This window comes from Silurus meridionalis, chromosome 5 (assembly GCF_014805685.1).
Source record: "Silurus meridionalis isolate SWU-2019-XX chromosome 5, ASM1480568v1, whole genome shotgun sequence".
NCBI classification, from domain to species: domain Eukaryota; kingdom Metazoa; phylum Chordata; class Actinopteri; order Siluriformes; family Siluridae; genus Silurus; species Silurus meridionalis.
Window position 1 is genome coordinate 20,181,709 of NC_060888.1, and position 27,508 is coordinate 20,209,216.

At 35.0% G+C, this 27,508-nt stretch overlaps 1 protein-coding gene across 1 annotated transcript; it reads left to right on the forward strand.

The window, feature by feature from the left end:
• The first annotated feature begins 1,301 nt into the window (after positions 1 to 1,301).
• cplx2 (complexin 2) lies at positions 1,302 to 26,421 on the forward strand. The gene is made up of 4 exons (XM_046850510.1): positions 1,302 to 1,413; positions 14,910 to 15,065; positions 18,977 to 19,152; positions 21,385 to 26,421. The coding sequence occupies exons 2-4, from the start codon at positions 15,035 to 15,037 to the stop codon at positions 21,580 to 21,582; spliced, it is 405 nt and encodes a 134-aa protein (XP_046706466.1). The 5' UTR covers positions 1,302 to 1,413; positions 14,910 to 15,034; the 3' UTR covers positions 21,583 to 26,421.
• The last annotated feature ends 1,087 nt before the right edge of the window (positions 26,422 to 27,508 follow it).

Consider the following 27,508-nt stretch of genomic DNA (forward strand, 5'->3'; position numbering starts at 1 on the left):
GAACTGTTGCTAATGTATTGGTGTCAGATATCCCAGAACACTTTCAGAGATCTCAAAGTCCAAGCCTTAACAGGTCAGTGATGTTTTGACCTCACAAGGGTGCCTACACAAATGTAGGCAGGTGGTTTTAATGTTACGGTTGATATGGTGTATACATCCTTCATGAGTTACTGAAAAGAAAACGAAATATAAAACAAGCTAAATAATATTTTATTTCGTGACTGAAAATCTTACTGGAATTACCTAATATTTTTATCTTGTTGATTTCATGAACATACGAGTACATTTACATGGATTTTGGTGTACACCAACCGTGTATGAAAAGCAGAATTGAGCTATTCTGAGACACAAATTCAACTCCACAGTCTTCCATCCGTGATCCTCCCTAACAAAAAACACATGCGTAGGTTGAGAATGCAAGTGAAAGAAGAGAAGTCAAGATGAATGACAGGCAAGTAGAGATGTCTCCTGGTCATGGTTGGTTGCATGTTGGAAGTTTATTCATTTGAGCATATTTTTATCGACAGCTGCCAGAATGGAGGAGAGCTTAACAAAGAGTACACTGCAGGGATGCATGGTGGTGCAGTTGGTAGTGTGAGGCAGACACAGCTTCAGGGTCTCTGGGTTGGAGCTTGAACTTGAGTTGTTGTCTGTGAAATGTTTCACATTTTCTTTTCCTTTTCCACATCTGATTCCTCAATGCTTTTCATTTACCTCCACATTCAAAAACAGTGGATTGGAGGTGAATTGGCTTCTTTATATTGCAGCTACATATGTGTGTGTGTGTGTGTGTGTGTGTGTGTGTGTGTGTGTGTGTGTGTGTGTGTGTATGTGTGTGTGTGTGTGTGTGCATGTGCATGTGCATGTACATATGGCCCTGGGTTCAGTTCACAAGGATGAATGGATGTAAGTGTTTCAGCACTGTAGCTGTTCATCCACAGTGTATATTCAGTCCTGTCCATTACAATTCAATACTAAGAACCATGTTATTGGTAACAAGAAGAATGTTTTCTGAGCAACAGATTTTCATCAGTACAGTAAGTGTAACTGTAGTAAGTGTTACTGCATCTCTCTTGGTATGGAATATTGGAAATGCATTGCTTTCGTTTAGGTATGAAGTTGTTGTTTTGCACCAAATTTTGAAATGAGAGTATGATGTGTAGCAGGTTACTAAAATACTAAAGTGAGGGGACAGAGAAGGGAGAAAGGAGTGAGGAGGAGGGGGATGGATGCACCATGGAGGGAGGGACGGAGAGAATGAGGGAGGAGTGGAGCTCTGCGGATGAAGGGAGGGACGGAGGGTAGGAGGGAGACTCGTAAGAGCGCAGGCGAGCAGACGCTGTTCTCTTCAAACAGATAAGGCGGACTAAAACCGGAGACTGCAGCCCTTCTGTCCCTCACTGTCGGCGCAAGGTCTGTATGCCTTACAGTCGTTGCATGCATGGATCTTTTGCGCAGTGTTAAAGTAGCTCTCCCATCTTGCGCAGCGTTCGGCTCGCGGCCGCAGGGTTTAGTGTCGAGCGCGTGAGGGTGCAGGGCGCGCGGAGCAAGACGGGATGAACCGCTTCGGCTTCACGTTGCACGGGGAAGTGCGGGACTCACGCGCGCGCACACATGCAATAAACAGCATGAATAGTTTTTTTTTTTTTCAGGTGCATTCGTGCGTGCATTTGTGTCTGCTTTTATGTGCATTGAGAGAAAATGAGATGGAGGAGACGACGGCGGAGGAGGAGGAGGAGGAAGAGGATGCTGATGCTTCTGCTGTGTCGGTTCGTCGTGGAGGCTGCCGGTGTGTCCTAAACCCGGAATCACACGTTGCCTCTTCTCACGTTTCACTTCCTTTATAGTGAAATCAATAACACGCACGGGCCTGAACAGATGCGCAGTGCTTTCAACGGGCTTTCACATGCATACACAGCGTAAATAATTCATCTGAAGCTGAACTGCTCTTCCCTGTTGCTTCACGTTCGTGTTCGTGTGTGCGCGCTCGCGTGCGTTCGTTCGTGCGTGCTTATGTGTATACAGTAACGCTTTATGAAGTAATAAGTCGTACCCTATATGTATGATGCCTTTTTGCAGCTATTGCACCCGGCATTCGGAGATACGATGGTGTGCACACTTCAATCAGAAGCACAATAGATGTGAACATATGTTAAAGATGTCCAAAATAAAAAACAGTAAATTAGTACTGATGTGCAAGAACGACGGCATAAGCTACAGAGCATGACGATAGACACAACATGAGATCTTTGTTTGACAGAAAAACACAGGTCAGGTTGATGCATAATGCTGCAGGGATACTAATGCCAATGGGACTCTGCACACCCCATGTCCCTAAGTGCACACTGCTGTTTTAAACCATTGTTCCCGAGGTGAAGGTTGAATAATGTGCAACCCCAGAACATTCTTCAAGTGCTCTTATTTCTGTAACATTGTCAGACACCAAAGCTGTGATTATGTACTGTAAAGTGCTCATGTGTGCTCTACAGTGACTGAAGTTTAAAATGTTACTTTAATCATTTTTTTTTATTATATATCAATCAAAATGCTGTGGAATTTCAAAGTACCATTTGAATTATGGGCCGCTGATACATGAGATAAGAAGTGCCCTTATCATATCCATTGCTCAAATATTTATTTTGATCTATTCATCTAGTCTTGGGAGGTCAAAACTGTTTGGAGGTTTTATTTTTCTTTGAAATCCCGGTGACACATTGAGAGGCAAACAAACATAATGATCTCAGAACCCGCACACACTCGCATACACCTGTGCTATTACTTAAATATATATGTCTACTAAGCTGACCAGAATAAAAAAAAAAAAAATGTGAACTGCATAGTACTAATATACTATGCATGACAGTTGATGAATGGCATATTCTTAATCTATTTCCTGCATTCTTTTTCCGAAAAATCATCAGCAAAGTCTCAGCAGCAGGGATAGATATCAAGTGCTAAATTATTCATATCAGCACCAAAGAAATAGCCAATGCAGGATGTAATCTTTCTGTGATTCGCATTCATCTTGCTAGGTTATAATGGCATTTTTCCAATAGGAAAACACTGAACATGTAACAGCCAGAGGGCAAAAAAGTAAAGCTCAGTTGAAAAAAAACCATAATGGTAGGTACGGGTACATATTTGTTGGTACTGGTCAATAACAGTACAAATACACATACAGAAATTAGTAAGCTATTTAGTTTTAAGCAATCAGGAAATATTTTTGGTTTTGTTGAATTTTCTGAGATTTATATAGTGACCATGAAAATCACTATATGATCACAATATTAGGCCTGCTTTTTAATAATAATAATAATAATAATAATAATGATAGTAATAACATTACTAACTGAATCAATAGGGTTGCAGTGGGGACAGTTTTGTTTCATTTAGGAAAGCTTTTGTCTTACTGAATGTCAAAAATGTTCCGTTGCAATTGGAAATGTCTGATTTTGGCTGATTGTCAAGAACGAAATACTGAGTAAGGGATGTTAATTTCACTCAGCTTTCACTCATTTTGTATTGCTATGTTAGTAATTGCTGCCACATTCATTGCCTCTGTGTGCTTCTTGTCATGAATTTCGTGTGATGAATTTTACATTTAAGATGTTTCGTTAGGTTGCTTGTATTGTAGAAAGATAATGTAGTTTCTCCACTTTTCATTTATGTTATATTTAATTGTAAAATACGTCCATACCTGGTCATTTAGTGTCCTGGAGTCAGTAGTGTGAGTACATTTACTTGGTTAGTAACATGTAGTTTTAGAACATGTCCATGAATATGAATAAATATGCAATATATTGGATAGACCCATACAGTACTTATCTAGGTATTGAAGCATCCCTACTTAGAGTTTAGTGATACACACAAAACATTTCCCTGTAATGCATATCATTTTTATGGCAGTAAGTGACAGTCTATACCATATTATTTGAATACACACAAAAGCTCTTATGGAGATACTGATGATGGCCTTGGAGATGCTAATGGTGGCAGGTGTGTGTGCACAGCTGGGAGTGTAAATGATAGACATAGAGAATCGAACAACCGCATTGACTTTTTCTGTTTCAGATTTCATTTTTTATTTGTATTTAATTTTCTTAAAATATATTTTACCTTGTTACCCCAACACCAAAATAACCTCTGTAAGAATCTCTGTAATATAAATATGGTTTATGGCTTTTAGAAAATGTCTAGAGAAACGTGATCCAAGCACATACTGTAAGGTTTCAGTTTCATTCGAAACCTTAAATTTATTATTTTAACCCCAAACACAACATGAACAGAATGTAATTTTTGAAAACTATTGCCATTGTCGGATGTTTGGAAAGATGGCTGTGAACTGAAAAGTCCTTTAATTAAGGTAAATTGTGCAAAATCATTTTCTTTTGGATGCCTGCTCACAGCAAGCTTTTTAAAATAACAGCTTATCTTTCTTGCCCACATTCTTTGTACTTTTTAAGTGGTGCACTTCTGGGCAGACACACAGATACTGAGCACTTCTCCGACTAACAAAACATGCATGAGGTAGCCTAAAATTGCTTTCCAGGTTAAAGGTTTTTTTTTTTTTTGTATTTAATATTACAATTGATTTAATATTTATTTGAACTGAGAATTTTTAATATTGGTTTAAGGTTCAAGGTTGTTTATTTGGCTCATACATATCACATACTTGACATGATGTAATGTAGTGTAAGGTTAAACCCATCCCACAGTGCAAACAGACAGCGTAATCACATAATAAAAACAAACAAACAGTAAACAAGATATAATAGGCATACACCAGAATGTAAGTCAGTGTTATATTGAAAAAAAAATAAACTTTGCCATATATACAGAACCCAGTGTTTTATACAAAGTTTCCTAATGCTATTTTGTAATAATGCAAATGTTTATGTGTGTCTGTGTGTGAGGTCAGAATATATAGGCCCTAGATTTAGTAGCTGGATTTCCTGAAAGGGAAAATAAAAACACCACGCAATTCTCATTGTTTGTCCTCACGATCCAGTAATGCTTTCCTGATGGACGCATTCAAAAGAGTTCATGTCTTAATAATTGTTCTGGACCTTGTTTTGTTTATTTGCTTGTGAGCTTGTGTGTTTTTATTTGTTTTTATACAATATCATATCATATATTATATTATACATTATAGTTGCATTATACAATATATTTTTTTTTTCTAAAAACCCAGAGAATCTTTTTAATAATTAAATAAATAAACTGCTCTATCATACTTCAGAAAGCACAGCAGGCCCGTTTCTGTGGCACAGATGGACTAATATATGTTCCACAGGGATATAACTGCTAATATCGTTTGCTAATCTTAAAATCTACATGTGGTGTATGAAAATTGAAGCTCATATTAATGTGAAAGTCTAACATGCCAGATGTTGCATGCCTGTTTTTTTCGGATTGTTTACTTTATAAGGTCTGCAATAACTACCTGCTGTTTATACTGCGATAATGACAAAACAGCAGATAATAATGATCCTTTCTACAGGCCATAGAGTCAATGTATCACACGTTACAAATTATTAGTAAATGAAACAAGCATAAAAATAGAACAAGATAAATAAATAAACAAAATGGGAGACTGATAGAATGAAAGAATATCTATAAAATGATCAATTCTAAGTGATGATTAAACTTACCAGATTTTTAGGCTTGTTGTTTTTTTTTATTAGTTTTTTTTTCTGTATTTACCTTTGAATAGTAAGGTAAATCTCTGCTTGGGCATTAACAGTGATTGTGTTTAAATGTTTGCTGAAAAATTGGTTATATACAATTATTGGCTGTAGCTGTTGCTAAACAAAGCTATGGCCATAGTCATAGCAAAATCTATTAGCTGAAAAATAATACACATTATGCTACTAATAAATGATGCTAACAACTTACAATTATTAGCTATTCATAGTTAATCAAATAATAAATATTGTTAAAAAAAGATTATATCCAGTTATTTATAAAACTATAATTTTATGTGTTTCTTATATATGTTTATATGTTTGTTTTATCATCGACAGCAGTGATGAGTAATATCACAAAATGTCAAAAAGAGCATAGAGAACTCTATTTTGGAATCCAATAATCTCTTCTATAGATCTCATATGTCAGTACTTTTGCATAAACCCTGCAGTTTTCTATATGAATTCTGTTGTAACTACTGAAGTCAGCAAATATGTGGCAGACACAGATATGGTGTTATGACAGAGGCTAATTGGCCCCCCATATGAGAATGGAGCTTCCGTGGCCTCCCTGCTATTAGCACACACTGATATACTTTGACACCTACTTAGCAGGTGGTTAGGAAAAAGTGAGTGCAGAAACCTTCCCTGAAAGCAAGTAGACACAACTGATCGTGAAATAAATATTCATATGCTGCTGTAGTATAAATATTCATATGTTGGTCTATGTGAGTCGAGACTGAGGCTAATAATATAGTATAGAAAAAATAGACAAAACAAATAACATGGAATATTTAATATTATAATAATTATATATTAAAGCTACAGTATGCATGGTTTCTTTCACAGTCAGCGTAGTGTCAGAGGGATCAGATCGGGATTATGGCAGGTCATATTTCAGCTTCGATATTTTAAACATTATAACACCAACCAAGTTTAGGCACAAAAGAAGTGTGACTCCACAATTGGAGGCATGAGTCATAGCTTTTCAACAAAGTTTGGCTTACAGAATAGTGATTGTTAATAATAAATAGATTTATGTGAAAATATATTATTGAAATGATAACAAATACTATTATTCAAAATAAAACAATAATGTGTTCTTAATGTATGTAAAAATAAATATAAATAAGGAGCTACAAATTAGTATTTTTTAAGAAAAAAATATGCTTGTAAGATGATTTGTGCTGTTTAGAGTAAAAATATGGATAAAAACTCGGATCCCACAAGAGGCAGCGAAAAAGTCACAAAGTGTAAACTTCTGTGCTATAAAGTTCACAAGACAAAAAGGTTTGTAAGCAAGGCACAATATATTTACAGTGTTATTAGTAACTGTCAGGTTAGTTTTATGGTGGTTTAAATTGGGCTAAACTTTGTGGTAACAATAGAACAAATTACATTTGTTAGAAATGTTAAACAAAAATAAAAACTGCATGAGCAATGAACTTACCTGTTTCGGCTAAGTTCATTTTTGGGTTTAAATCTGAATACAAATTTGGATATTAATCCAGCTCCATAAACATAATCAATTACAGATGCAGTTAGTGTAATTGCATTGTACCCCTAATCTGACTGTTTATAGTGTCATCACAATTAAACAAATATACACAAAAGAAAAATTGTGTCAAAAAAATAAATTTCACCTAAGAATTTATTCTGATTTAATTAAAGAAAAAGGAGTAGGTAGAACCTGTGTTACTTGGACTTAACAAGCCAAAAATACTTTTTTGCAGAACATTTTTGAGATGATGTCCAGATGTACATTCTGGTACAAAGTAAGGAGATTGACATATAATATGAAAATTTCATTACTCATCTGGAGTCACCATTTCATGAGCCATGAAAAGTGTATATGACTATTAGACATCTCCAGTTGACCAGGGATATTGAAAACCTTGACAGGCAAGTACAGGTGTCTAAGAAAGATGATGCAAAACCATGGCAAAAATTAGCTCAAACTTATTTCAGCCAATGCAGGCTTTATTCAATCCCAGCTACAACTCACTGTGTGTTGAAGTGTGGAAAGTGTGATGGGTAATGAAGAGTTGATGTCCTGGAGTCTCCTGCGCTTTACTAGGCCTCATCATCTCGTCCTGGCACCCTGTGTTTTACATGGAAAGCCGTTGCCTTGGCAACAACTCTTCCCAACTGATTCTTAAACATCACCTTATTTGCCCCTGCCAATTTATGAGATACACTCAGGTGGGACCTAAGAGGTTATTTAGATGCACACTTCAGCTGGATTTCCAACACTTTCTTCATTCATATTATGTATTATCATTGTAAATAATATTTTGACTGCATTTACTTCTACAAGGTTTCAAAAGCACAGGACCTCATGTCTTATATTACGTCTTGTCATCTCCCATTTCAGAGGACTTGTATTCATAAAGTAGGTTCTCAACCTTAAAGTTTAAAAGAAAGAAAAAAATGTTACATCATGAATTAAAAATTTTTAATTTAAAATTGTTAAACAAAAAAATCAATAAATAGATAAATAATGCAGTTTTATATTAAAAACCTGTCTCATATGTTATTTAATAAAAGTGACCTTTCCATTAGACAGTGGTCAAGTGAATAATAATAAAAGTGTGTTTTTGTGCAACCAAGAAACACTACAAAATGAAATATTCATGCTGTACCATGTGTGAAATGCCAAGCAAAGTCCCCCACAAACTCTATTCACGCCATCTCTGCAGCACTTGGAACACCGTCACTCATCATTAAAACCACAAATTATTGTTCAGTCAAGCATGCAGGAAAAGCAGGGGCCACAGTTAATTAATGACACAGCAGGAATGGGTGAAGAATCACATAAAGTCAGACCTCACACAAATATGTAAAGTTTTTGATAAGAGCAAATACATCCTCAAGAGACTTACTAAGACTTTAATTTCCCAAATGCAAAGCCAAGTCTTTAGTTACTTACCAATTTATTTGTTCATTTTTGTTTTTACTTAAAAAAAAAGGAAAAAGGATTTTGTCAGGTATGTGTAAAATCTTTCCAAAAAAGACTTTTGAAATACTTTAATGAGCAGTCCATGTATTTTGTTTAGTATGTAGTCTAAAATCCTTGTTCGAAATATGCTCATGTACAGTAAAAAAATAAAAATAATTAAAAAGCGTAATGTTTGGGAGTGATGGGTCTGCACAACATTCTTTCTTGGCTTTATGCCCTACATTTAATCTTACCATCTATGGTTCTTTGCTGTCAGAATCATTTAGTAAACCAAGCTTGGGATCATGCAGTGTAATTTAATTATCTACTATACCCTGACTTTGAGTATGCTGCCATATGACTGCCATTTGTATGTTCTTTTTTGGACAACTCATTTGTGCACTTCTGACTGATTCTTGACAAAAAATCAATACGAAGAAACACCTAAGTACATATTTATCAATTCAAAGTGATTAAGGACTGCATTTGCCAAATTGTGTACAAAATGTCCGATGGCAGAATAAAAATTGTCCCTTTTCCATTTTAAATTCTAGTGCAGTTGTATGGGTGTGGGGAAGTGGTAGATCAGGGCTATGGATTACTGATTTGAAGGTCAGGGGTTCCAGCCCCAGTATTTACCAAGCTGTTGCTCTGGACCCCTTGAGCGAGGCCCCTAACCCTCTTTGTAAAGTGGGTGCTGTATAATGACTGACCCTGTGCTCTGTCCCCAGCTTGCCATGCCGTGGATTGCACATGATTTAAGAAAATTATTTTGACATGATTACATCATGCAATATTGCATATTGTTCTGATGTAGTTTTCTGCCTTGAATCTCGTGGTCTACCCCATCCCAAAGGTATAGTATTTAGAACCGGGAGTCTGAAAAAGCCTACTGAAGAACATTGGTCTTGTTGTCATTTTTGTGAAAACAGTTTGGGATTCCCCTCGCCATTACACCACCTCCACCAGCCAGGACTGTTGGCACAAGAAAGTTAGGTTTATTGATGTATGCTGTTGGTGGCAAATTCTGTGCCTACCATCTGTGTGCCTCAGTAGTAATCGAGATACATCAGACCAGGCCATGTTTTTCTAATCATCAACTGTGCAGTTTTGTTCAGCTTGTGCACACTGCTTTCTGTTCTTGGATGACAGGAGTGGAACCTGTTGTGGTCCTCTGCTGTTGTAGTTTGTCATGTTGTGTATTCTGGCATGCAGTTCTGCTCACCACAGTTGCTAACACAGTTGATGATTGTTTATCTAAGTGGTCATTGCCTGATTCTGAATAAACTCTAGAGATTGTTGTATGCGAAAATCCTAGGAAATCAGCCTGTATTGAAATATTCACGCACACCTATCCTTGACCAACAATCATGCAACAGTCAAAATCACTGAGATCACATTTTTCCCCTATTCTGATGGTTGATGCGAACATTACCCTAAACTGTTGGCCATTATCTACAAGGCACTTTAGATATTGCAGTTTTGCTACATGACTGGCTGATTAGATAGTTGTACGTATGAACAAGTGTTATAAATAAAGTGCTCTTGATTCAAGAATCATCTCTGAAGTCAAAATGCCATTTAAAATTTAAGAATTGTATAAAAAATATCAACTTTTGACAGGTTTGTCAAAGTGCAGTGTTTCTAACAGAGAAACATGCTGTGGAAAGATTGGAAACTATAACAGATTGTTTTCTTTTTGTTGCATAGACATATTCCATAATTATCTTTATATTTGCATTAAAATGTTGCTAGTTTTATTAATAAAATTATTAAATTGCTTAATAATAACTTATGACCATGCACAAATGCTGCTCATTTTGCTAGATAACAAGCAAAAAAAAAAAAAAACATCACCACAAAAAAGAGATTTTTATTTTAACATTCATTGATAAATTGCTTACAAAACCTGTAGGTGTTCCTACAAGGAAAATAAGGAAAGTCCAGTAAAGTGAATCGCATCAAGGATCAAGCATTCAAGTAATTCTTATTAGGAAATTTGACACTTCATTTCATTGACTTTCTTTGATTTAGTGATAAAATTGCAATTTATCCAATTCCAACCGTGACCAGTCACACACAAATTGGTGGTTTTAATTACATAGCAAGCCCCCTCTGTGTGATTAGCTGGCATGTTTTAATTTTTCAAATGTTAAATATTTGCATTCGATTCGTGTAAGGTCTGTATCACATTTTGAAACTACAAATTGAAGGTCTTAAAAATTGAGGAGTTACACAGGATTTTGTCGATATTATCTTTGACATTACAGTAGGGTGGGTGTACTTTTGTCAGGTTGCCATGCATTTAAAAGACTCTCTTTTTTCCAAGTTAAACTGTTTGTAAACATTTCTACCATACAAGAAAATAGATATGGAATGTAATTAGGAAATAGAAGTGTGTTACAATTTTAACAGATGGTAGTTAATCCAGAATAAAACCATCTTTTGTTTATTATAACTGCCCTAATACAATGGCAAACTAATATTTATTTAAAAAAAATGCATTTACATTACAATTGCAGTGTAGTTCCTCAAGTCCTTTTCATAAAGAATTTCTAATAAATAATCCCCAGTGTCTTTCTATGACAAGGGCTCGTTTATACTGTGAGATATCTATTTCATAATGACTTTGCCCTTCAAGCAATGGTAAATGAGATGGCCTTTTTTAGAATCTATTCTCAGGCTATGGGGTAAAAATGAGTTGAGTTCCCACTAATTTGTTACAGACTTCTAAAACGACAGGCTTGGTGTATGATACTGTAGTAAAAAATGAATGAAACCAGGCCACCTTTCCCTCTAGCATGACCTCCTGCTATAAATTATTACCATCCAGTCACAGGAATTAAATAAATGATTTCAGTCTATTAACTTGAGAGGTATAGACAAATTATATATTATAGGTGAAGGCATTTATTTTGATTTATTGTTTTATTTTTCAATGAATATAAAACAATCTGAGATGCCAGAATGACTAGAGAAATAGATGTCAGGGTTTCCTTATTTATGCTGTTTTATTTATCATAGATTTGTTCTATATAATAAAACAAAACAAACAGCAATCCTTTATGTGTATCTCTGAATGCTTCAAGGTGCCCCGATTCACTGATTTTCCTATTGTGTGGTCTGAGTCGCCAAGGTCATTAGGTTTTTGCTGGGAATGCTAGGACCCAGTAGGTTTATGGCATGTAGCCATTGACTGCATGTATATACACCTTATATATCTGCTCTTGACAAATTTCGCACCTGAAATATTGAATAATATTAACCTTTACCACTATAACCTAGAGGTACATTCAACAAATATAAAAATGATGTGTATTATGCAGTTTAGTACAAGCGTTCCTAATTTTTGGCAGTGGGAGATTAGCGGAAATGCTCAGTTAATGGTTATTTTATTCAAAATTAACGTTTGAGCTCAAATCCGAGCACACCTTATAGATAAAGACCTGAACTTTTTCTGCTTCAGGACCACGATATTGCAGATAAATCTGTGCTTCCACTCCAGCTTCTTAACAAGTTGGGATATGCAGAGAAAAGAGTCTGACTGTACTGTATTTGTACATTATCTTTACTGTGATTTTGAACTCAGGTACTGTCTGTGCAGATTTGCAAGTTTTCCCCTGTGCCCATGTGGGTTTCCTTTGTTTTTTCTCTCAAAAGCTTGATTTTCACTTAGATATGAATGAGTAAATAAATGTATGGTGCCCAAAAAGGGACTGGTGGGTAATTTTGTCCCTGCTTTGAACCTAATTTTCCTAGGATAAGTTTTTGATTCAACTTGACTCTTGATTAAATGCTTGTTATATGTAATTAATGTTCTTTTTTTCTTATATAATCTTATATTTTATATATACAGTACAGACCAAAAGTTTGGACACACCTTCTCATGAAAATGACTATGAAAATTGTAGATTCACACTGAAGGCATCAAAACTATGAATTAACACATGTGGAATTATATATGAAATTATATACATAACAAAAAAGTGTGAAACAACTGAAAAATGTCATATTCTAGGTTCTTCAAAGTAGCCACCTTTTGCTTTGATTACTGCTTTGCACACTCTTGGCATTCTCTTGATGAGCTTCAAGAGGTAGTCACCTGAAATGGTCTTCCAACAGTCTTGAAGGAGTTCCCCGAGAGATGCTTGGCACTTGTTGGCCCTTTTGCCTTCACTCTGCGGTCCAGCTCACCCCAAACCATCTCGATTGGGTTCAGGTCCGGTGACTGTGGAGGCCAGGTCATCTGGTGCAGCACCCCATCACTCTCCTTCTTGGTCAAATAGCCCTTGATGCCTTCAGTGTGACTCTACAATTTTCATAGTCATGAAAATAAAGAAAACTCTTTGAATGAGAAGGTGTGTCCAAACTTTTGGTCTGTACTGTATATATGATATACAAAATATAAGATTATATACAAAATGCTATGCATGGTATGAGCATTAGAGAATTTGAGAATTTGCCTCAAGTTCACAAGGCGCACCAGTTCAGACTTCACTTATAACTGCAAAAAGAAAAATGACTAAACAATTTTACCTGGACTTTTACTATTTCTCAATAGTATGAAACTTTTTTTTTTTACTTTTGCCCCATGTACTTGAATGTATGTTTTTTAATTCACTATCACATCAGCAATCTTTTCTACATTTTGGGTCAATTACAAATGTTATAGCTTTATCATAATATTCCACAGGTATCAACAGATTTCTGGTCAGTGACTTCATGCGGTCTAATCTAATAAAAGTCTTTACAATTACCTGTTAGTCCAGCAAGATGGATGGCATGAGGCTGTTTACTTTGCAAGTTTACTCTATTGTATATTGCAGTGCTCAGGGCTGGAAACTAAAATTTAATTTACACTGTATTTCCAGCAAGACTTTACACTCTTTATAGGACTTGTGTTTGGATCCTCATTTGGTGTGTGAATGTAAGTCAAAGGGTGTCAGGATCAAGTTGCAGAGGACCACAACATTTTTTATCCATTCCCGAATTCAACCTAATAAATCAGTGCCAAATCAAGAAATATTCCAATCTACAACCCTGTGTCCCAGTGGGAATGGTTTCTGACACTCATTATACTGTAGTTACAATCAATAAGAACTTAATTTACTTTTGAACAGGATATTAGAGCTGTGTTGGAAAATGAGCTTTAGATCTAATATTATATAATTATTTTAATATAATTATTATTATGTGGTCTTGAATAATCTAAAAATATAAAGAAGACTGGTTGGTTTATCAGACATTGTTGATGCAAACTTGGTGGTTTATCTACTAGAAACCTATCATACAAAAAAAAGAGCTCATTGCTTAAGAAATGCTGCAAAAGCTTATTTACATATGTAGATATATGACTGCTGTCAGGTTCAGTTTGCTTTACGTTGGTCAGCGTGGTCCGTATTACAAAACAGTTCTTTTCTGTTCATGTTTTTTGAGTGTGAACCATTTCAAAGATGCTGCATACTGTACATGAACAATTTTGTTTGGAGGGAACAAAAGCATGACTTGCTGCAGTTTCTTCTTTGCTAAATAATTTTTTTTCTTTGCTTTTCTAAGTCATTTTGTGTGCTGTTAGGAAAACCATGGTGCCAAGGACATGATTAATACAGGCCATTTGATTGGTTTGTTTCATAACCTATTCATAATGGTGTGCTAAGCTCAGCACCACCACAAAAAAAAACACTCTAATGGATTTGATTCCCACTAACATGCTATATATCAGCCATCTGTTTGCATTTCGCTCCATTAACATGATCTAACAAAATGCCATGCTCAATTTACCCAAAGGGCAGCGCCTGATGCATTTTAGACAAAATACAGTATACTCTTGATTTACATTGCAGCTATCACCCTGATATAAGTAATGTGCAGTGTCAGAATTGTAATGAGTGTGATCTTGATTCAAAAACAGCTATAAAAACAAATCATTTTTACACCTTTAAATCTTCTCATAATATGAAGGTACTTTTCTCAGTCTCAGTTATATTAAGTAATATTATATAAATCCCTACTGATTCGCAAAGTGGGAGTGTTCACAAGTGTTTCGAGTTCATTTACACTGACTTTGAGCTCGAATCAGTTATGAAAGAGATCATTTTTACTGCATGGGTCAGATGCAAAACCATTGTATCATATCTCAATATATGTGCATTTTTATTAATCTAGTTTTATCATTGTAATATTGATTTATACTCTGTATGCATTGCTGCTGTAAATGTAATGTTCACATTTTTTTTTCCACTTATGAATATAGACTATTTACCAATGTTTTGTGTGGTTTTTTTCAGAGGCGTGAAAGCACCAACATCAAGCACAGAAGAATACATGCTGTAGTGGCTAAATACAACAGGGACTACAAATAGAATACATGCACCCTTTTCTCTAACTTTGTCAAGACCAGATAAAGTGCACCATGGATTTTGTAATGAAGCAAGCACTGGGAGGTAAATCACATTTTAACCACTAATAGAGTCTTAAAGTTTCCCAACTAAAATGCATTGATGCTATCTTTGCAACATTTTTTTTTGCCATCACAGAAAGACAAAATTAGGTGTTTATTTGTTTACCTTAAGGTCATAAAGCTATTTTTAGGTCTTGCTTACAAATAAGAGCATGAGAGTAAAATGACAGTTTATTGGATCTCATTCTACACAAGGCTACGGTGTAAACAGGTCGTGATTTCAGGCGTTTGTTTGGATGAGATATAGATTTTCTAATTTAAGAGGACCGGTTTTGTTTAAAGGTCAACTCTTCAAATCAATTCCGTGCATTGGTTTCATCAGCGAAACAACTGTAGATAATGTATTTCCCTATTGCCTCAGATGGGTCCAGATGTGTCAGGCACTTGAGAGCCATTGTAATCGGATGATGACCTTTTATGTATTGTGTCTCAGGTGCAAAAGCACTAAGCTTGAATTACTGCCTTGAATGGTTATTTTTTTGACTGTTTGTGTTTTTCCAATGTTTTAGCATTTCAAATAGTAATTGCTCCCCTAAACATGTTCTGAGTAACTGCATTGTGGCTTGCAGTCAGGTTTAGATCAAAGCATTGGCATTCGCTGTTGCTTTCAATGTAGGAATAGGAGAAACGAACCTAAGTAACAATGCTTTACAGAAAAGTCAGTGTTATTTATGTAGTATATTAATAGTTTTAAATGAAAACAAACATGACATCTCACACGTACCATAATTTAGAACACATTTATCAACTATACAGCTCTTTTCACTGTGTTTGATGTTTGTTCCTTTGAGCTAATCTGTGTGCAGTTCTGTAGTAACAGTATCAGGACATGATTAATCCATGAAGGTCATCTATTATTCAGAACACTTTCACTCATCAAACTTCCACATCCTGTACAAATTATTCAGGAATATATATAGCGTTTCAGGAACTTTTTTTTTTTTTTTTTTTTTACATTTAACTTGTGCACCCATACTGGTTTAGACATGGACCTGACCTTTTTCTTTTTTAAAACACATCTTAGAAATTGTTTGGACTGACCATCTCAAGATTATTCTGAACATCAATGTAGACTGCACATAAAAACATAATTTAAATTTGAAACACTCTTTACATGTCTTCTTGATGCCAAGGTCCATTTGGCTCCCACGGGAGCTTTTTTTGCGAAAGCACCGAGTTCAATGACAGCTAAAAATGAGCACAAAGACAATGACAGAGACACTATCCATTATAGGAACAATTAGATTTTATGATCCATTTTATACCTCTGTTTCTCTGTGTTTCACTTTACAAAAAAATCATATAATTGAGAACAAGAGATTTCCTCTGATATATGAGTTTTCAACCAATGCTGTGATAAATCATCAGAATTGCTCGCCCATCCTCCATCATCACGGTCTTTCATTCATTCAGTTCTTTGATGTAAAGCCATGCAGCATGTAATAGAAAAGGAGCTCTTGTCTTTTGTAATGGTAACAACAAACTGTGTGGTATGACTATATTAAATGGCTTACATGTTTTATTGTATGTGTAGCAGTGTACAAATGAAGAAATTCCTCATAAGAAAAATTTCAACTTACATAAAATGTATGGTAATCATTGAACCATTACCAAAAAAACATATTTTTACGAATTTGTAGCAAAGCTTTATATTGATGGACCATTATAGAGGTCGGACCTGTGTATTCTATTCGGATTACACTATTTATTTGTGAATAAACCAGCAATGACCTTGAGTACATATGGAACGTCAGAACGCTCATGCATTCAAATTCGGTTAGCCAAAAGGCGACCACTGGGGTGGAGAGTCAATTATCTTTTAAGAAGCTGTGTGTGTGTGTGTGTGTGTGTGTGTGTGTGTGTGTGTGTGTGTGTGTGTGTGTGTGTGTGAGTGTGGAGGTGATAGGGAGTGGGAGTGGGTAGACTAGTTCGGAAATTAAGAGCGACCTTTTACTGTCTACGCTCTAGAGACTGTACACGCAGCTAGACCGTGGCTGAACGCTAATCTGTCAGCCCAAGGTGTCCTAATCACACACTTTCGCCAATTAAATCCTTTTGGCAGTGAATGCCCTGGGAAGCCTGTGGACATAATTAAAGGCAGGAGAGGTCCGTGCATTATCATTTAGAGTTGATTTGAAACGAGGCTTTTGCACGTAGCACACAGTGAGCATTCCGTTTTCAAAAGCACAGTCGCTCCAAAGCTATGCATTGATTCAACAGATTAAGTCAATGAGTGCAAGAAGCACTTAATTAGATTCTGTCATGCTCTACCTTTGCTGATTAGGTTCATATGGATTTACACAAAACATTTATTTAGATATACATTTACTGTATAAAGCGCATATAGTTTTATATGCCATATATTAGATCCTGTAACTGTAGAAAATACAGAATGCTTTCTCAGTCATTTCCGTGAAACTCGAGAAAAATGTTAATCTAAGATATGTAATATAATGGATTACAGCTGAATAATACACCCGCTATTACAATCAACATCACTCAATTGTTCCTAATGGCTGTTCTGCAGTTTCCTTTTTTTTAACTATAAAACACTGTGACAGAGAGGATCATTAGCCACATTAATATTTAAAGGAAACGTCAAGTGTCATGTCAGAAGTATTACAGTACGTCGCATTTTGGTGCAGTGTAATATTTAAGAATGTAATAAAAAATTAAATAGAATAGAATAGAATAGAATAGAATAGAATAGAATAGAATAGAATAGAATAGAATATAGGAGTATAGAAATAATATAGAATTTACAATATAATATAAATGAAATAGAATTGCAGTGAAATACAATAAAATCGAATATACAGAGAATATGGAGTAAACACATATAGCAGCATTCCTTTCACAAAGGCAGAAACAGTGTGATTTAGTAAAACATTATTATTATTTAAATTCAAATAATGTCAATGTAGGACTCCCAATCATTAAAACATGTATCTAGAGATTGGTTCATTCAGTGTTATATGGTTAAAATTAATGTATGAGTTACTAAAGCAAACTCCTTACCAATAGCTGAAAAAAAACAGTGAGAGATAGGAATTACACAGTGGCTCTCTCTAAGAAGTCTATCTCTCAAATGCAGACTTAGACAAGTGAAACAGATGGCTATGCGGGAGGAGAAGCATGTATCTCTCTAGGGGCCCTGTTTGGCTTCTTTATTTTGGCTCAGAAATATCCATTTAGGCAGCGTGTCACGCTGAGAACACCGCAGCATCACACACAGTGAAAGAGTCTTTTCACAGGCAAGCAGAGGACACAAAATAGTGAGATCAAACCTAAAATAAGCCTTGTGAAGCTTAGAGTTAAGGATTACTTTGGATATCCCAAGAATTTCTGGTTGCTTTGCTATTTATTTATTTATTTATTTATTTATTTATTTATTTATTTATTTATTTATTTTTACAATAATGCAGACAAATGGATTTACAATATATCTCTTCACACACACACACACACACACACACACACACACACACACACACACACACACATATATATATATATATATATATATATATATATATATATATATATATATATATATATATTCTTAATGAGAATAATTATTTTTATGTCTTCAATGAGAATTGTACGAAGACAACAGTTAGTACATGTACAATGCACAAGGTTTCTATTCTTATAATTGTAAATACATTGCTTAGTTTCTCTGTAGTCACACAATTATTATAGAAACTAATAAACAAATACCACTTGTGAATCATATAATAATTTTAGATTAATAGCTGAATATTGTGACAAGCGTTGTAAGGGGTTTAAAAACAAATTTGCATGTGAAGAGCAATCCTGTATTAGGATCAAAATTTCACTGGTCTACTATGTACAGCATTGCTTACTAACACAGATACTGGCTGCCCTCTACAGGGGCCACCAAAGACATGGGGAAAATGTTAGGTGGAGAAGAGGAAAAAGACCCAGATGCCCAGAAGAAAGAAGAGGAGAGGCAGGAGGCACTGCGGCAACAAGAGGAGGAGAGGAAGGCTAAGCATGCTCGCATGGAGGCAGAGAGAGAAAAGGTCAGACAGAGCATCAGAGATAAGGTAAGCTTCCTGTATTCTCCAAACGCCTGTGGAAACTGATCCAACACCACAAATTAAGCACAGATTGACTTATTGTGTTGCACATTTATAATTTTGCTATGTTTAAATGTGTTTTTGTATAAGATTTTATTAGATAGTTACAAAAGTAATCTCTAACTCTGATTTTGTTCAAAAGCCTATTACTGTGTTTATATACGTATTTCAAGCCCAATGTGGATGTCAATAACTCTATAAAATCAAAAAAACATTAGAGATAGTGTCACCTCATGTATGCCCTTGATGAAAAGATTCAGATTTCTAAGTGCTGACAAGGAAAAATTATTCAATTCATTTCAATTCAATTCAATTTGCATAGCACTTTTAACAATAGACCAGTGCAGCTTTACAGAGATCTGAATGTAGATTTATATTCAGTTCCCTAATGAACAAGCCAAAGGTGATGGCATGAGAAATCAAACTCCCTGGAAAGACATGAGGAACCCACTCAGAAGGAAATCCATTATCTTCTTGGTGACAGCTGATTGCACATTTTTATTGTGGTACACCTGAAAACTGTCAACTAGAACTAAAGTGTGTTCAAAGGATGTTTGTCTTAGGCATCAAAGAATTTATGGTTATTGAAGCAGTTTTGAGTGTCCATTTATTTTATATTTCATATTAAATCTGAAGTAAATCATGTTAAGTTTGTATAAGATTAGGGTCTGACTGAACAGGATGCATTTTTTATGTAGAATAGAATTACTTTTGTATCAGTCTCTTAAGAAGATGACAATTTGTAGATTGTAGACCTTTTTTTAACCCAAGTAGCTGACTAGTGATGTAAATTAAAGCCCAAGTGTATAATTGAGCAGTTAAGGGTTAAGGGGCGGGGCGTGCATTTAGTACCTGGGCCTTTAGTGAGGAGTTACGCAACTTAATCTACCTCTTAATACCACCACTATCACATCGCGATTATAGAAACCATCAATACTATAAAATAAGATAAGATAAACCTTTATTCGTCCCACAGTGGGGAAATTTCTAACAAAAATAATTTAAAAAATGCAATATAACAACACGTGGCATTACAGAGAGAGAGGCATTTCACAAACTACACACTACAACCGCAACTGTGCCACCTACATCATCTGCATCAGTTCAGAATCAATATTTGTCTAATAACATGACAAAAATATTAAAAATGTAAATAAAATCCAACATACTCTCCAGAGATGAAGACTTGCACCGCTCCTCAGAGGCTGTAATCCAGTGGTACCACTCTTATTCACTGGTCTGGAAGTGGTGAACAAACCCTTTCCCGGGCTGAGACAAGCTAGCTCGCTTCGGGGTTGGCTGACCCCTCCTCAAAAGTCTAGCTTTTCTGGAAAATTTATTTTTAAGTATGTCTGAGACCAAATCAATTTCTCTTCCTCCGTAGGCGTAAAAAAATGTATGGATGTATTAATGTGTATGAGCGCTACAGCCGAGTTGTGCCAGTCAAACTTGGCTGTAACAGTTTCCCTCTGACCAACCCATCAGTGGATGGAAAAATGCTGGCGCTATTCTGGGTCAGCTAGCTGGCTCGGTGATGTGAATATGAAAATCTGATTGGTTAAAGAAACAGACCCGTTGCTAATATTCTCTATGGACAAAGAGCCAGCAGTACTGACTCTGAAGGCCCTGGGCAGATTAGATTGACATGGCAGCACATAGAGGCTGAAATCTGATTGGACAAATAATCTAACATCCACATACACGTACTGGAAGCAGTGCAGCAAAGAGAAACGCTATGAAATGAAGAGAATAAACTGTTGGGAATAAATTAATACAATTTCATGGAGCAAATATTAGAATTTAGGTTGTAAATGTAGGTCAGTGCTTCTGATAGTGTTTAGGCCAGCAGAGAAGACTTTGCAGGCCCTGACCGCCCGCCACTAGGGGATTCCTCAAGGACTCACCTGTGGCTCTGTGTCATGCTGAGAATGACTGTGACTCAGAACAAAGGGAAGAACCTGTTATGCCGTTGAGTTTTTTCCGGTGTATGCATTTTACATGATTTAAGAAGTATATTATAGCACAATTTTTAAAAAAATTTACATTTACCTTACATTTAAATAATAAAATGTGCCATTGGTCTTTTTTGAAATCCACAATACTCTAATACAATTTAAAAGCAATTCACTAGAAACTTAAGCAAGTTTTGATTATTGAAATGCTTCATCCTGCTTGTGGTCTGAATCATTTATTATATAGTACGGACTGAAGAAGAAAGAGGAGAAGGAGGCTGAGGAGAAAGCGGCAATGGAGCAAGCCTGCGAAGGTTCACTAACTCGCCCGAAAAAGGCCATTCCGGCAGGGTGCGGGGATGACGACGATGAAGACGAGGAGAGCATTTTGGACACAGTTCTGAAATTTTTGCCGGGACCTCTTCAGGACATGTTTAAAAAGTAATGGACATGAGTCTGTATTTGGGGGCTGCTGGGAGGTTTACTTTTGCGAGGAAGTGATGTAGTTTGAGACTGGGTATAGTGGGAATCTTGCCAAACTGTGGAAGGCTTTTCACTGCCTAAAAAAAGTCTTAGTTGTTATTTCTACTGATAAAAACAATCCATTCCCCTACAAAGTTGGTCTTGTCACTGCCATTCAGGTTCAGATTGTTTATATGTTGAAGATTTTTCTATTAGTTAACTTATATGCACAACCATGGCCTCATACTCTGCAAATAGTGGGCCATTGGGATTCATTATAAAGGAAACAACAGGAATGCATTCCATGCAGTTGACACTAAAGAACTCTGGCACTGGGATGAGGTGTTTATGTGTGTGCAGATAGTGTCCCCCAATTTAAGCATGATGCCTTCCGATTACTTTCTACATATTTGAGTTGAATTTGATTGTTTGTGAGGAATTTATGTTATTTTTTAGATATGACTGAAAAAGTTTTCTCTCTTGAATAATGGATCTCGACTTAATTATTGACTTGCGAGAAAACATGAGTGTGTCTACAATGCTGTTCTAGACATCCTGAATGCACAATGTCTAGTTGTCATTTCTTGGATACACTTCTTCCCCTTATTTCCATATTTGTCTTTTAGAGTGCAAGAGTATGAATAAATAAGAGAAGTCATTTGTTTAACATTTGGAAGAGAAGTAATATGCACATCAGTCCTGCCAGCATGATTTTTAGGAAAGGAAAGTATGTATAGGTTTGTATTGGATTAACAATAAATAAATAAATAAATAAATAAATAAATAAATAAATAAATAAATAAAAACACTGCCATATTTAAGCTAAATAATTATTTCAGTGACCAAATCTTTTCTGTGAAGAAAAAACTTGTACTTGTTATCCAGCCTGGAAAACACTGCACTGATGGGAGCTAGATTCTATGAAAAATGAGCAAGTGATTTTTATTTGGAGGTATCACTTTTGCCCAGAAAGACAATCAAATGCCACCACTGTAGTGCAGTAAAAAGATACTGATATTAAAAGTAATGAAAGTATGAAATTGGCTAGCAAGTTAATGTGAATCCATTTTGAGAAATATTAACAAGAAACAAAAATCCTGATTTGAGGTGTCTAGGAAATAATTTGATTTGCACCCAAAATCTATAGACCATATAAAGAGCATCAAAATCTTCATTCCTGTAATCAAATCGAAGTCTAGAATGAGCTGTTTTTGACTTTCTGGCTTCCAAGCTAGATGGAAGAATCAATGAAACAAAGCCAATAAAAATTAAATATACAATAATTCTACATTCTAGTTCCCTGACAACTATACTGTCTAATACTGCCAAGATCTTATGCTACGTAACCTTTTCATATTCATAGATAAATAGAATGCTATCTATTTATTTATAGCTGTGGCTATATATCTGCTGGTTATAGCCAATCTATCTAACAAGATTTTTTAAACATTTAACCACTGTGGCATTTTTAAGATAAAATATTACAGAGATGGCAAAAAGTTTTTGGTAAATCGGTTAAAGGGTCAAAAGTTGCATAATTTGAACATTTTGATTTGATTTTCTTTACATTTCATACTGTTTAAAAATTACAGAATTTTATAAGCAGACAATATCAAGGGGTTTACATACACATGTTCCAGTCTGATACTGAAAAATAAAAATTACTCGGCATGTCAAAGCTTGAGCTGAGCAATGGGTGATGTAGGGTAATATAAAACCCTTTAACTATTCTTAGTAAGGAAGGACGGTAGTTCTATTTAGCAGCTGTTTCTAGATTTAGAGTGTTTAAACCCAATTCACAAAAGTCCCTGAGCCACTCTTGTGGAATTGGCAGATTGGCTTAAAAAAAGATTCGAAGTAAATATTGACAGTAGTTTTTAGGTCTAATCCAGAAGGCAAGTTTTCTATTTTGAATAGCTAGGAATGATAAAGGGTGACCTTTTTTTCTAGTGCTGAGCGTTTTTTCACTAGTTAAAGCCATATTGTTTAGACTGCAATAATTACTGAAAATAATATGTAGGTAAACAATTTTCTGTCATGCATTCACTTCCTGTAAAAATGTAGAAGTTTTGTGGATGCTTTCACGCATCCTCCGATCGTATAACTGTAATCTCTGACATCATGTATGTGAAACTGTGTATATACCTAGGTATATATGCAAACATTTCTAAAAGGATAAACATACTCAAAGCCATTGTTTACGTCTATTGTACGTACTACGAGTTCTCTATGTGAATGTGTATATGTGTCTGTGCTCGTCTGTAACGTATGACATGTTCTTAGTTCATGTACTGTTGATGCTGTGGGTGTTTCATAACTTGAATGTGCACAAGTCTCATTGTTTCAGAGACAGCACAATGTCCGACTCGCATGCTGTCTGATACCAAAACACTAGGTTCAGTGCTGTTTAATGTACAAATGTCCCTGCAACAGAAGCTGCTCGTTAGATCAAAGAGTAATGTTGTTCTTCTGTTCGAACGGAAAGGAATCTGGTATTAAGGCCTGTGCATGAGATTTCCAGTGATTATTTACATCCATTGAGCTCTGTACATGTTCAGAGTAAAATATACTTCCACTTTTTTTTATATCATACGATCATACAAATTACCCTTTGAAAAACAGATCTGTACATGTAGAACTGTACTTTGTCTTGTTACTGGGGTCCAATTAGATCTTCCCATGGAAATGTGGATATGATGTACCTTTAATTGATTCTTTAATATACATAAAAGGAGCGTAAATAGTTTTTATTTTTGAGAAACATGTTTCAAGGTATACAACTTTTTAGGTAAATGATGGTACAGGAAGTGTCCCCCTGAGCGTACCAGCTCAGCAACTATATACAGTTTAGTACTCTTTTTTTCTACGAGTGTATTACGGCATACTACATTTGACTTCAATTTTTTTGTATCATTTATAAATTATTCTGAAGCTTCTTTCACACAGAAGACAGCTAACCCATTTAATATGTTTGTACTATATATTTGCACCTGATTTTTTTTCATGTAGAAAACACCGCATTCAACCTACTGGGTAAAGGGCTGGAAATGTACATTTGTGCTTCTACTTTCTATTTTTCGACATACTGAATAGCGTTTGATCTCCAATCTTTGTCTTTGAAAGGTTATCTCATACTGATTTTTTGTGTTTTGTTTCTTCATCGTTTCATATCTGAGGTAAGCAGCTTCTCAGCATCATTTGTCTTCATTTCACATTAAAGCCTTACCATGCTTACTATATACGATCATGTGGAAATGCTGTTTGTGAGTGTCTGTTGGCTCTTCGTTTCTGTTTGTCTAAGGCAAACCACATAGAAACTGTGCTAAGGGCTATCAATTCCAACACTTACACATGTTCCTTTTTTAATGTTTTTGTTGCCAGCTACTTTCTTGCAGACAAACTGATTTTAAAGAGGAAAATTTGCCTGTGTTTACACAAGGGTTTGTCTCAGTTTCATGACTTTGCATTCTGCATTATTTTGTTCATTAGTACATTTTCTTGTGTGTAAAATTAATGTAGATGTAAATTTAAAGGGAAGAAAAAACCCTTCTGAATGTTTGAATTGCATTATTTCAGGTAGAAGCTAGAAGCTCAGAAAACAATAAATTACCGAATTGGTTTGAGTGAGATTAGCACTATTATTCATAATGTGCTCATTATCTTACCCAGATGTTTGTGTTGCTGCTTGTTTCTGGTATATCTGAGTTAAGGAGTGAAGAAATTCAGCTTTTTGAAAAATTTATTCAGTTTCTGTTCCAGGGACCTAAAAAACTTCAATCAGGGAAATACTATTATTTCTCAAAATCTGTAATGACATACTGTATTTCTTATAAAACAGTAAAAGAATTTTCACATAGAGTGTATTTAAAGCTTGGAATGTTCTTTCTGGAAAAAGCAATTACACAAAATGTAACTGAACATGTGATGTGTGAATAGCCTTCATGTATTAATGTTTACTGCTTGATGATTTAGTCTTGCACTTAAAAGGGTGAAACTGCCGGGGTTAGTAATCTAATCAATATTATTCTATATAATATAGCTAAACTTTCAACTTTATCATGGAAAAAATATTTTCGTGTACCTTAAAATGTTGTGTATTTCTATTTACAAAAAAAAAAAAAAAAAAAGAATGGATTTATTTGTGGAACAGAAATTCTTTCTTGCATGTAGAACCTTTTTTTATTATAATTTATTCTGCATTAACAATGCCATCTTTAAACCTGTACATTGTGAGGATACTGACAGCAACATGCTGAACACAAAAACATTGCAAATAGTTCAGCTAATAGCTAAATACAAAACTGCTAAAAAAAAAACACAAAACAGGGTGAAGTAGTTTTCCTGATAATGATATTAACAAAGAAATATATTTGTTAATAAATATATAAATTTCGATGTCCTTTTTCAAACAAGATGATCTGCCAAAAAGTCTAATAACTGCAATGATGTCATTTTCCTTCATTTCTGTTAAATCATATTTTGGTCTGCTTCTGTATATTTTGTATTTTTTATTGTAATGGAGATAATGATAAAGTTGAAAGGTACTGATTTACAAATAAAACAAAAGGATAAAAATAACTTTTTGCAGGGTGTGTGTGTGCATGTGTGTGTGCGTGTGTGTGCGTGTGTCTGCGTGCGTGCGTGTGCGTGCGTGTGTGTGTGTATTGCCAATGTACAGTAAACATATGACATATTTATTTGATTGCATGTCCCAGTACACATCAAAACCAAATCACTGTAAAATTGTCATTAACAAAATTTAAGAGTTGAATTTAGCCTTTTTGGAAAGATCATAAACAAATAAAATTGTTTTTTAAAAACATTTCTGTGATGAGCATTTTATTTATTTTATTTCGGAGGGAGTTTGAATAATTTGTACTTTTGTTTTACTATGCGTTTTATAATATATTACAATGAAAAACTCAGAAGAACAGGGAGCGGTATCTTGTTTAATATGCTTGTTAATATTTACTTTTATTTATTGATTTATTAAAGGTCATTGCAGTTCAAACATCTGCACAGGAGAAACCTTAAATGGAAGTAACTAAAAGTGAGATGCATAAATGTTTTTCTTTTTTATTCATTTATTGATTGATTTATTTGTTTATTCATTCATTTTGCTAGTGAACACAAAGATAATGAAATTACGATCCTGGATTTGGAGGGGAAATTTTTACAAAAAGTCGAGTTCTTTAGACAGAAATTAAGTAAAGAAATTAAATGTCAGAAGTGGTTTGTTTCAATTCCAGCCAGAGTAAAGCAAAAGAACAAATTGTTACCGGTTACGGTATAACATCAAAGCTTAATAGAAACTGACTGTTTGAAGGCAAAAAAAATGAAAGAAAAAATATTATGTTCAGATGTAGCAGGTGACAATTAAAGAAATTAACAATTGAACACTGTATAAAACACTGTATAAGCAGATGATGTACATTGTGATCAAATCTTTGTTTTTTTTTAAAGGAGGTTAAATGTAAAATGATATGAGAAACTAGAAGATTCAGATCCTATTTTCTAAGTCTATTTTACAAAGGTCTACCTAAGTATTGATTTGTTAGTACATAACATATTTACCATATACATGTTGTCGTTCTGTTTTGTATCCTAAACTGTCAGTAAGTGGATTTACTGCTCGTCTTGTAGCTGACTGGTGCCTGGAAAGCAACATGATTTAAAACACTCCACGATGTGTCTTCCCCTACCCAGAGATTCCATTTAGATTAGCAACATCAGACCTTTATGAATTCTGTTACGGGTATCCAGGCTGTTCTAATCTCGTTTTATTTGGATATGAGACCGGGCCTTAGCAGTGATCAGATTTCATCAGTGAAAAGAAAGGCGATGCAGAATGTTTGGTAGGAAATGAGGGGAAATGTTAAGGAAAAAAGATTCCTTATTATTTGTTGGCA

What these genes read in the sequence shown, in the direction of transcription:
- cplx2 (XM_046850510.1), top strand. Translation starts at nt 15,035, where the DNA reads ATGGATTTTGTAATGAAGCAAGCACTGGGAG. An exon ending in AATGAAGCAAGCACTGGGAG is followed by an intron (nt 15,066 to 18,976) that starts GTAAATCACATT and finishes TGCCCTCTACAG; the next exon opens with GGGCCACCAAAGACATGGGG. An exon ending in GACAGAGCATCAGAGATAAG is followed by an intron (nt 19,153 to 21,384) that starts GTAAGCTTCCTG and finishes TTTATTATATAG; the next exon opens with TACGGACTGAAGAAGAAAGA.